This window comes from Canis lupus, chromosome X (assembly GCF_048164855.1).
Source record: "Canis lupus baileyi chromosome X, mCanLup2.hap1, whole genome shotgun sequence".
In the NCBI taxonomy this organism is placed as follows: Eukaryota; Metazoa; Chordata; class Mammalia; order Carnivora; family Canidae; genus Canis; species Canis lupus.
Genome location: NC_132876.1, coordinates 80042386 through 80052602, shown reverse-complemented (window position 1 = coordinate 80052602; position 10217 = coordinate 80042386). Strand labels below are relative to the sequence as shown.

General features: G+C 49.8%; 1 protein-coding gene across 2 annotated transcripts; it reads left to right on the top strand.

Moving 5' to 3' along the window:
• Positions 1-147: 147 nt before the first annotated feature.
• TSPYL2 (TSPY like 2) lies at positions 148-7092 on the top strand. Of its 2 annotated transcripts, none has more exons than XM_072816898.1 (7): positions 148-1137; positions 2447-2524; positions 2649-2760; positions 2846-2991; positions 3120-3217; positions 3525-4273; positions 6369-7092. In XM_072816898.1, exons 1-7 carry the CDS (start codon positions 337-339, stop codon positions 6536-6538), a joined length of 2154 nt encoding a protein of 717 aa, XP_072672999.1. In that variant the 5' UTR covers positions 148-336; the 3' UTR covers positions 6539-7092. The 2 variants fall into 2 exon arrangements, with proteins under 2 accessions (XP_072672999.1, XP_072672998.1); XM_072816897.1 differs by having other exon boundaries at positions 3513-4273.
• The last annotated feature ends 3125 nt before the right edge of the window (positions 7093-10217 follow it).

Here is a 10217-nt window from a genome sequence, read left to right as displayed (position 1 = left end):
CAGGCCCAAGTGAAGCCAATCGGAAAGCGATGAGGTGTGGTGTTGGCAAGCGGATTGCGTGAGAGCGGGCAGAGGTCGAGGGAGCGCGAGCGACCGGCGGCGGCTGGCAGCCAATGGAGAGACAGAACGGTCCCTTACATCAGGGAGGGGGCGGGTCCTGGGCGCTTGGCGCGGAGGGAGTAGGGCAGGCGCTGTGGGAGGGAACGCCAGAGCGAGGCTGTGAGCTGAGCTGGTGGCGTGAGGTCCTGCGGCTCGGCTTCAGGTGTGACAGGCAGCGGCGGCCTGGCTGAGAACGAAGAAGCCAGTGCGATCCCCTGAGCTGTGAGCGCGGTCACCATGGACCGCCAGGATGAGGGGCCTCCAGCCAAGGCCCGCCGCCTGAGTAGCTCAGAGCCCACTCAGCTCGACCAGCTGCCGCCGCCGCCGCCGCCGCCGCCGCCTCCGCTCCTGCGACTGCCCCTGCCTCCACCAGAGCAGCGCCCGAGGCTCCGGGAGGAAACCGAGGCGGCACAGGTGCTGGCTGACATGAGGGGGGTGGGACTGGGCCCCACTCTGCCCCCGCCGCCGCCCTATGTCATTCTGGAGGAGGGAGGGATCCGCGCATACTTCACCCTGGGTGCTGGGGGTCCCGGCTGGGAGCCAGCGATGGAGTCAGGGTACGGGGAGGCGCCCCCTCCCACGGAGAGCCTAGAAACATTCTCTCCTTCGGAGGCTTCTGGGGGAAGTCTGGAGATTGACTTTCAGGTTATGGAGCCCAGCAGTTTTGCTGGAGAGAAGGCCCTAGAAACCTGTAGCGCAGAAGAGTGGGAGTACCAGGGGTTAGCTGGCCCGAGGGGGAAGGAAGAGGCTATCATCTTAGTGGAAGATGACGACGAGGATGAAAAGGAAAGTGTGAGGAAGAGGAGGAGGAGGAGGAGGAAGAGGAAGCAGAGGAAGGTGAAGAAGGAGAGGAATGCCGAGAAGATAGAGTGCATCCTGCAGGCACTGGAAAACATTCAACTGGACCTGGAGGCGGTGAACATCAAAGCAGGCAAGGCCTTCCTCCGTCTGAAGCGCAAGTTCATCCAGATGCGAAGACCCTTCCTGGAGCGCAGAGACCTCATCATCCAACATATCCCAGGCTTCTGGGTCAAAGCAGTATCCTTGTCATCTGTATTCATGGACCAAGAGCCCATGACAAAAAAGGGGGGAGGTGGGAAGGGGAGGGGAAAGAAAAAGTGTGGGGGTGGACCCCTTTTGGAAAAATGACTAGATTTGGTTGGAGGAGGAATGGAAGGAGAGGGGCAAAACATCAGAGAAGCTGGGCTAGAGGTAATGAAGGGGGAAGAGGGTCACATAGCATAAAAACTGGACTACAGATGGGAAGGAGGGGAGAAGAGAAGCATAATATAAAAAAAATGAATCGCAGGCAGTGAAATGGGGAGGGTATTAGAGGGTCACACAGCAGAAAAATTAGACCAGAGATGGTGAAAGGAGGAGGGGAGGGGCACAGAGAAGATAAACTGACTCAGAGATGGTGAAGAGGGAGGGGAAGGGCACATAACAGAGAAATTGCCCAGAAAGGGTGCCTAAGTCACACATGGCTCTGCAAGGCTAGATCTCTGCTTAGATATTAGGGAGATCCCAGTCTTAGCTGGAGAGAAAGGGGCCGGAGCCCCTAAAGGCTCAGGCGAAGGGGTACCTAGAATTGAAGATCAAGAAGTTAAATTAAGGGAAGAAGAGAGTAAGAAGAATCTCATTCACTGTTGGTGAAAAGCTTATCTCTGGGGCACATACATACGTACATGCAACACGTTAGGAACATGTGAGCTTAACTTCCTGGTGGAATTACATAGATATAGACCTTGGCATTCTCCTACGAAGTATCACATGATCACAAGCTGTCGGAACTCACGCATACACAGTATTATGTGGCCACAGATCCTCAGCATGCAGACACAGCATCGTGTGACTATTGGTCTTCAGCACCCAGACACAGCATCACTTAGACACAAACCCTCAGACCCAGATACACAGTATCATGTGGACACAGACATGTAACACCAAAATGACCAACATCATGTGACTACAGGCCCTAAGCAACTAGGTGTAACATCACTTGGGTATGGGCCTTTAGCTCACGGGCACACAATGTTTCCTGAATACAAATTGTCAGCTCCCAGGGACACAATGTCACAGAGACAGAGACCCTTAGCGCCTAGACATACAGCAAATATGAGCCAAGGCAAGGCAACCTAATACAGAGGTTTGACGTTGCATAAACACAGGTTCACCACATGGGAAGAAAAATGTGGGTTATGTCCCATGACCATTTGCTCTACACACATCTCATGAACACAGAAGAAATTCTGCTCCAGCCTCTCTTTTGCTCTTCCCTGCCTGGCCTTCCCTCCCTCCTTCTCTCATTGAACAGTCACTCCTTGACCTAAACTGCTCCCTCCATCAGTTCCTCAACCACCCCAAAATTTCAATCTTGATCAACCAACGAGATGAAGACATTTTCCGCTACTTGACCAATCTGCAGGTCAGGCCAAAGATATATTTCTTACTAGGATCGGGCAAGGACTCTGGCCTTTGGAGGTGAGGGGGCTTGGGTGGGAGGGGCCTTGGTGCGGTGGGGATTCCAATGTTACCTGTACCCTGAGCAGGTACAGGATCTCAGACATATCTCCATGGGCTACAAGATGAAGCTGTACTTCCAGACAAACCCCTACTTCACAAACATGGTGATTGTCAAGGAGTTCCAGCGCAACCGCTCAGGTAAGAGGCAATCATAGGGAAAATCCACATCCCACCCCCATCTGTCCTTGTCCACAGCCTTCTCCATAGCTTCCTTTTCCCCCAGGCCGGCTGGTGTCTCACTCAACCCCAATCCGCTGGCACCGGGGCCAGGAGCCCCAGGCCCGCAGGCACAGGAACCAGGACACCAACCACAGCTTCTTCAGCTGGTTCTCAAATCATAGCCTCCCAGAGGCTGACAGGATTGCTGAGGTAGGGCCCCTCCTGGCATTGCCAGAGAAAGCCTTGCTAGGCTTGCCTCTGGATACTGGGGAATTGGGAGTAGGCCTTGTGGCTTGTACTCGTAACTCTGTTCCCCTCCCCCACTTTTCTTTCCACAGATTATCAAAAATGACCTGTGGGTTAACCCTCTGCGCTACTACATGATGGGAGAAGGGGGCTACAGGGCAAACAGAAAGAAGCAAGAAAAGGAAGAAAGGTGAGTGGGGTTGGTGGCTGAGAGGTGCTTTGTTAGAGATGGGAGGAAGATTAGGCTAGTGTCACACAGGTTATAGAGCCAAAGGGACTTTTGAGAGAATTCGGTCCAATACATTTTGCAAGTGGGGAATGATGCCCCTAAATGGGGTGTAATTGGCTTGAGTCAGTCAGGAGCAGAAATGGGACTTTCCCCACCCTAACCTCATCCCTGGGATTCCTCATAGCCTACTGCCTCCCCAGTTACTTACTACCTTTGTGTCTTCCCTGCCTCCCACCAACCCTATACTCAATCCCAGGCTTCTCCACAGTAAAAACAGGGACAAGTGTGAGGTAGTGATCCTGGAAGACTCTGATGACTATCATGTAATGGAAGACATTATCAGCGAGACCTCAGACAGTGATGGTATCACCGACAATGAGACCATTCATGACATCAAGATCTCTGACTTCATGGAGACCACCGACTGCTTTGAGACTACTGACAATGAGATAACTGACATTAGCGAGAGCCTCTGTGACAGTGAGAGCCCTGACCACAATGAGACCACTGACAACGAGAGTCCTGATGACAGTGAGACCACTGATAATAATGAGAGCTCTGATGACAGTGAGAACACTGACAACAGTCAGTCATCAGAGAATCCTGATGACAACAATGAGAACCCTGAAGACAACACTGATGACAATGAAGAGAATACTGATGACAATGATGAGAACCCTGATGGTGATGATGAGAACCCCAAAGGTGACAACTATGGCAGCAACGGCAACAACCAGGACAGCAGCGACAGTGACAATGAGGGAGACAATGAGGGCAGTGATGATGAAGATAATGACGGCAATGAAGGCGATAACGAAGGCAGTGATGATGATGGCAATGAAGGTGACAATGAAGGCAGTGACGATGACGACAGAGACATTGAAGATTACAAGAATAACACTGATGACCCTGACAAGGATCAAGATAACAGCAACAAACAGGATGACTATGAGGATGAGGTAGAGAACATCTCTGAAGAATCATCAGTGGAGGAAGAAGAAGAGGGCAGTGAGGAAGGTGAGCCTAGAGCCCCTCTTATTTTCCCTCCTTAGTCTTCTCAGACAGAGAAAAGCTGGCCAGGGTCAGGGTATCAAGGCATGAGTACAGTCTGCTCTTGTGGAGAAAAGAAAAAGCATTTTGTGCAACTTGCTTGTTAAATAAAGCAAGGCTAGGGAACCTTTAACTGACAAATATAACAGAACCAAAGAAACAAATACCATTTGTAGGTGGTGGGTAGATACTTGTAACAGAGCAAAAGATACATGAAAACTGAAGAGATAAGGAGAAGGTGGGTAGAAAAGGAGGACAAGTTCACACACAGAAAGGGGAAAAATGGCAAACACATTATAATTTAGCACACTCTACACCCAGCCCAGGGCTTCAGGGAACTCCCAGGCTTGTTTTGTCTTCTGAGGATCCTTCACCAGTCCTAAAAACTGCTTCTCACAAACAGGTCCAGTAGTCAGATATGTTGGGAACATACTGCATACATTAATATAGTCAGGTAGGGTGACGTGTATATTAGTACCTTAAAGGCTCTGAAAAGTCCTGCTATGAGAAACCTATTTAAATATTGTGGATCTCAGCATTTCCCTAACTTCTTGACCACAGAAGCCATTGTTCACTATTCACTGAAGCATGCATTTTAGGAAATGTTAAGAAAGGTTTGTATATGGGGTTTGAGGGAAAAGGCAGTATTTAAGGTGACTACCAGGTTTGGTCTGGCCTGGATGACTGGACTGGCAAGCAGAGGTGCCATTTCTTAGGATGGGAAATGACATGGTGGCAGGAACATGGAGTTGGAAAGGCTTGTTGGACATAAGATATAGGTAGCCCAGGCAGGTGATTGATTATATGTCTGGGAAGTCAGAAGAGGTAAATAAAGGGGTAAAGCCAGAGCAGAATCCTAGTGTTTACTATGTGCCAGGCACTATTCTAAGTGATTTACTTACTTTATGAATTCATTTAATCCTCACAGCAGCTCTTATGAGGTAGGTACTATTATAGATGAGGAAACTGAGGCTCTGAGAGGGTAGAATTAGGAAAATACCTGGGTCATGGAGCGTTCTCAGAAGGAGGGGATTGTCAGCAGTGTTCAGTGCTGCTGAAAGACTAGGTAAATGAGGACTGGGATGTGTCCGTTGGATTTGGAACTAAACAGATTATCTGTGACCTTGGCAAGATTAGTTTCAATGGATTAGTGGGGTCAGAGTCAGACCACAGTGGGGTAGGGGGAGGTAATGAGCAAGGGGCAAGGCAATGGAGTCAAACCTTAGCTAGGAAGGGGACGATGGAGTGTGGGCAAGAAGATGTTTGAGCCAGACTGTGGGCAGGCTGACTTTGGAGAGGCAGGCTCCTGGGGGAGATGGAAGGAGCTGGAAGGCCAACCATTCCTGGGGGTTTTGGCCATGGGTTCTCTGGCAAATTTCCATTGAGGGCAAAGGCAAGGAAGGAGGCACTGAATAAGAGTAGATTCAATCTAGACATGTATTCAGTTAGAGTAGGGAAACTGAGGGAATTGCCCCCGGATGGCATCTTTGAGAGAAGGGGAGGAAGAGCTATCTGCCCAGCTCCAGAGTGGGAGTGGGAGTGGGGGTGGGGAATTGGACTAAAGAAGACAGACTGGGGTCTGTTTGGATCAGACTATGGAGAAGAAGCGGGGGAGCTGCCTTGAAATGAACAGTAGGTTTATTCAGCTGAGGTCAGAGCTCAGGAAAACACACACATTGACACATTACATGGAGAGAAAAAGCTACTTTCAGAGATGTATCAATTTTGATAGGCCAGAGGCATTGAGCCCACCCTGCTTTTCTGCTTCCCTCCTACTCCTCCCTCACCCCCTACTTGCTTGAGTATACACACACACACACACACACACACACACACACACGCAGATGCACACAGTGGTGTTTGTTCCAAACAGGTGCTTGGCTAGTGTTCCAGGTCCCCAAAGCCCTGGCTGTGGGCTCTGTTCCCCGGGAAGAGTGGTATCTTCCAGCTTCCAGAACTGTGAGAAAATAAATTTCTGTTGTTTAGACAAATAACAAAAAAAGAATGACATCTACCTGCTCATCTAATCACCCTCCTTGCTTGCCTCTCTCCCCCTGTGCAGACAGCGAACAAGAAGGTGAGGAGAGTGATAATGAGGAAGGAAGTGATGAGGAGGAGGGGATTGAAGAAGACTCAGAAGGAGGGGAAGACTCTGAAGATCCCGACATGGAGGAGGTGCTTCAGGTCCAGAACGTTTGGGCCAACCCGGGGAAGAGGGGCAAAACTGGATAAACATTTTACCTTTGCAGGGGCTGCCTCTCTGTATCCCTCTCCCCCCTCCCCATTTGCCCTCCCCCTCAGCTAGGGCCGCGCGGCCCCACATTGCACTTCTGGGGGGTGACCGACTTCGTACACGGGTTTAAAGTTTATTTTTATGGTTTAGTAATTGCAGAATTCTTATTTCGGGGGGAGGGAAAGGGGGATTTCCCCCTTCCTTTTGGCCCTCCTCCCCTGCAGGCTTCTGTGTGCTGCTACACGTATTTATTGTGATGCCTTGGTCAGGGCCCCTCTATCCCCCTCCTCGTGCTGTGTGGAGTGGACACCCTTGATCCCGAAGCGGGGAGGGCCGCTGTGGCCTTGGGGGGCTCTGCTGCCACCCTGTTCTCCCAAACCTCTCCCTCCGTCCCTCGCCCCCTCCCCCACGCTGTGCCCGCAAGCCCGCCAGCCAGCCTTGGTGGTGTCTATACAAGGCCGCTTGTCATTGCGGTATTCCTGTCCCCCTCCCCCAGAAGCCCCTCCTTGTTCCTTGTGAACCTAATCCTAATAAAATTCTGAGCAAATTGAAAGTGCTGCTTCCAGTCTTTTGTCCCGCTTGGCGAGCCATCCCGAGGACCAGTTTCCCTTCCACAGACCCTCAAATCGCTGTCTCTTCTACGTGCTGGGCTGCAAGATGGTGGTGTGCTTGGGGCGGGGGTGGGGGGGTGGGGGGGTGGGGGCTGTTTAGCTTTTGAGGGGAGAACTCTGCAGGCCGCAGAGGTGTTGCGTCAGACCAATGCGGACCATCCTGGCCAATGGCAGGGCGAGGCTGAGAAAGCTCCACCCCCTACCAGTGGCTGCAGTGGACCCCGGCAGGTAGCAAACAGCTTCCCACGCCTCCCCTTCTCGCGCAGGCGCACAAATACCCTGCGCCCTAGAATACCCATTTGTTCAGTGATTCATCTTTTTATTTATCGTGCGTCAAACCTTTCCTCAGGCCTGGTGTGAGCTGGGCGTGAGAAGGCGTTGGAATCCATTTTTCTTGTTTGCATGTAGTATTTAAAAAATGATAATCTGTTGAGACGTTTACATCCTAATAATGCAGGAATACTCTTGTTTTAGAGAGAGGGTGCAGGATCCCAGGAACTGGGCTTAGAAGAGAAGGCAAAAAAAAGATGGCTCGAGCCAAAGAGTGCATAGAGAGGGAAAAGCAAAGGGAAATTACTATGTAGCTGTGTGATTGGGGAGGGGGTGGTTGGGGTCAGGAGGTGGGCGTCTGAAAGCAGACCTTGGAAAGGCCAAGTTTTAGATTTTGGATACAGTACCTTTATTTCGGCAGACACCAGAAATACCTACAGATTCTTTGTAGCTCATAAAAATAATTTATACAAATACCCAGATTAGCCTTCTGCAATATGCCTTCCGAATTTTCCATCCAACGCCCATGTTTTAATGGAAGACTTCAGACACGGTCAGATTTCAGTTTTAGAGAATGCCCCCTGCTGGATGCCAGAAGAATGGATTGGAGGGAGGGAGAGCAATGAGGAAGTTGACGCTATTCCTCAGGTGAGAGAGGTATAATGGGTGGATTTGGGAGTTTTTTAAAATACATTTTTCATTTTAAAAGTTTTAGATTTATAGAGTTATTGTGAAGGTAATACAGAGAGTACCCATATACCCCACAGCCAGTTTCCCCCATTGTTAACATCTTGCATTAGTATAGTACAGTTGTCATAATTAATGAACCGATATCAATACATTATTATTATTATTAAAGATTTTATTTATTTATTCATGATAAACACACAGAGGCAGAGACATAGGCAGAGGGAGAAGCAGGCTCCATGTAGGGAGCTCGATATAGGACTCCATCCCAGGACCCCGGGACCATGCCCTGAGTGGAAGACAGATGCTCAACCACTGAGCCCCCCAGGTGTCCCTCAATACATTATTATTAACTAAACTCCGTACTTTATTCAGATTTCCTTAATTTTTAATGTAATTTTTCTGTTACTGGATGCCATCCAGAATATCATGTTACATTTAGTTGTCACGTCTCCATAGTCTCCTCTTGGCTCTAACTGACTGTTTCTCAGACTTCCCTGGAATCATCAACATTTGAGCAATGCTCGTCAGATATTTTGTAGAATGCCCCTGAATTGGGATTTGTCTGATGTTTATTTTCTCATGATTAGATTGAGGTTATGGGTTTGGGGAAGGAAGACCACAGAAGGAAATTGCCATTCTCATATCAAGGGTACATGCTATCAATATGCCTTATCACTGTTGATTTTAACTCTGATCACCTGACCGAGGTAATAGTCTATGTCAGGCTTTTCCACTGTAAAGTTACTCCTCCCCACCCCCAACCCCCTTTCCATACCCTACTCTTTGCAAGGAAGCCACTAAATGTAGCCCATGCTTAGGGAGTGGGGTGTTAAGCTCCATCTCCTTGAGGGGGGAAGAATCTACATAAATTAATTGGAATTCTGCATGAGAAACCTGTCTATGAAAGCTTTTTAGATGCTGGAACCAATGGGCTTTAGATATGAGAAAAGAGGGGACTGAGAAGCATCAGGGATGACTGCCAGGTTGTTGTGGGACCTTTGGCAAGGCCCTTTCCCTCTCTGGGCCACCTCTATGAAATAGTTGGAATACCAGATCTTGGATATACTCTCATGATTCTGATAAATGTTTTGGGGGAGATCCTGATGCATCTGGTTCTGACCTGGGACTGCACTGTCAGAGATGGATAGAGGAGACTCTGGCCTGGAAAGGAAAACATGTTGCTTCAGGGCCAGAGCTCAGAGTGCAGGATCCTGAGTCAAAGGCATCTTGTGCAGAGGGAGGAGATACCTACATGCAGTATCAGGAGCCAGTCCCAATGAGCAGGTGGTGACATCGTGGGGACAACAGCAGGGGCGAAGGGCCTTGAGTTGGCCAGGAGAAGAGGTCACCCTAGCAAGAGGATCCCAGCCAATCTGAGAGACAGATGGCCTGGGTATCCTTCCTTCAGTGTGCTCTGCCTCACAATGATTCCATCACCCTCACTAGAGGGCCTGAGTTTTCCCATCTTCAGACTTAGGTTAATCTTACTGGAGGACCAGCCTGGGAGAAGCAACCTGCCTAGGATTCCAAGATGGAGACTAGTCTTGAAGCAGACCTCTGAAGCCTGGCCCTTATCATGCTCTTCCCTGATTCCTCTCTGCTCCCTAATCAAATCCCCAGCCCCTCATCCTGGCATTTGAGGCTCCTTTTCCCTCACCCTATCAGAGACCCACCCTCTGGCTTCAGGAACACTGTTAGGAGCCCATTTTAGGATTCTAATGTAGTTTGCTAGGGTGCTCATGTTTTGTGTTAAGGCACGGGAGGAGACGTTCTTTACCTAGAGTGACATCTTTTCCCTGTGTCCTCACTCCTCACTGTGTGGTGTGGTTTCAGGTCCTGCCGAGTCTTGGCCTCCAAAAGGAAGAGCTGTTCTCAAAGGTCTTTAAGGTCACATCCAACTCCAAAATATAGTCTTTGCAGAAGACCAGAGAAGACAGGCCCCCTTTGCTGGGATCCTAAACAGAAACCAGGAGGACCAGGTGGAAGATAAGGAGTCAAGGGTGCAATGAGCCCCAGGGCCTGTTCCCATGGTGAAGCTACTTGTCTTTGTATCCTTCACAACTTATACCACTCCTCTGCAGCAGAGGGCCCTGCTCCCGGAGGTGAG

Excerpts from the sequence above, each read along its gene's own strand:
- TSPYL2 (XM_072816897.1), top strand. The coding sequence starts at position 337 with ATGGACCGCCAGGATGAGGGGCCTCCAGCCAAGGCCCGCCGCCTGAGT. Across the intron at positions 2,525-2,648 it reads GCTACTTGACCAATCTGCAG|GTACAGGATCTCAGACATAT; the intron begins GTCAGGCCAAAG and ends TACCCTGAGCAG. Across the intron at positions 4,274-6,368 it reads AGAAGAGGGCAGTGAGGAAG|ACAGCGAACAAGAAGGTGAG; the intron begins GTGAGCCTAGAG and ends CCCCCTGTGCAG.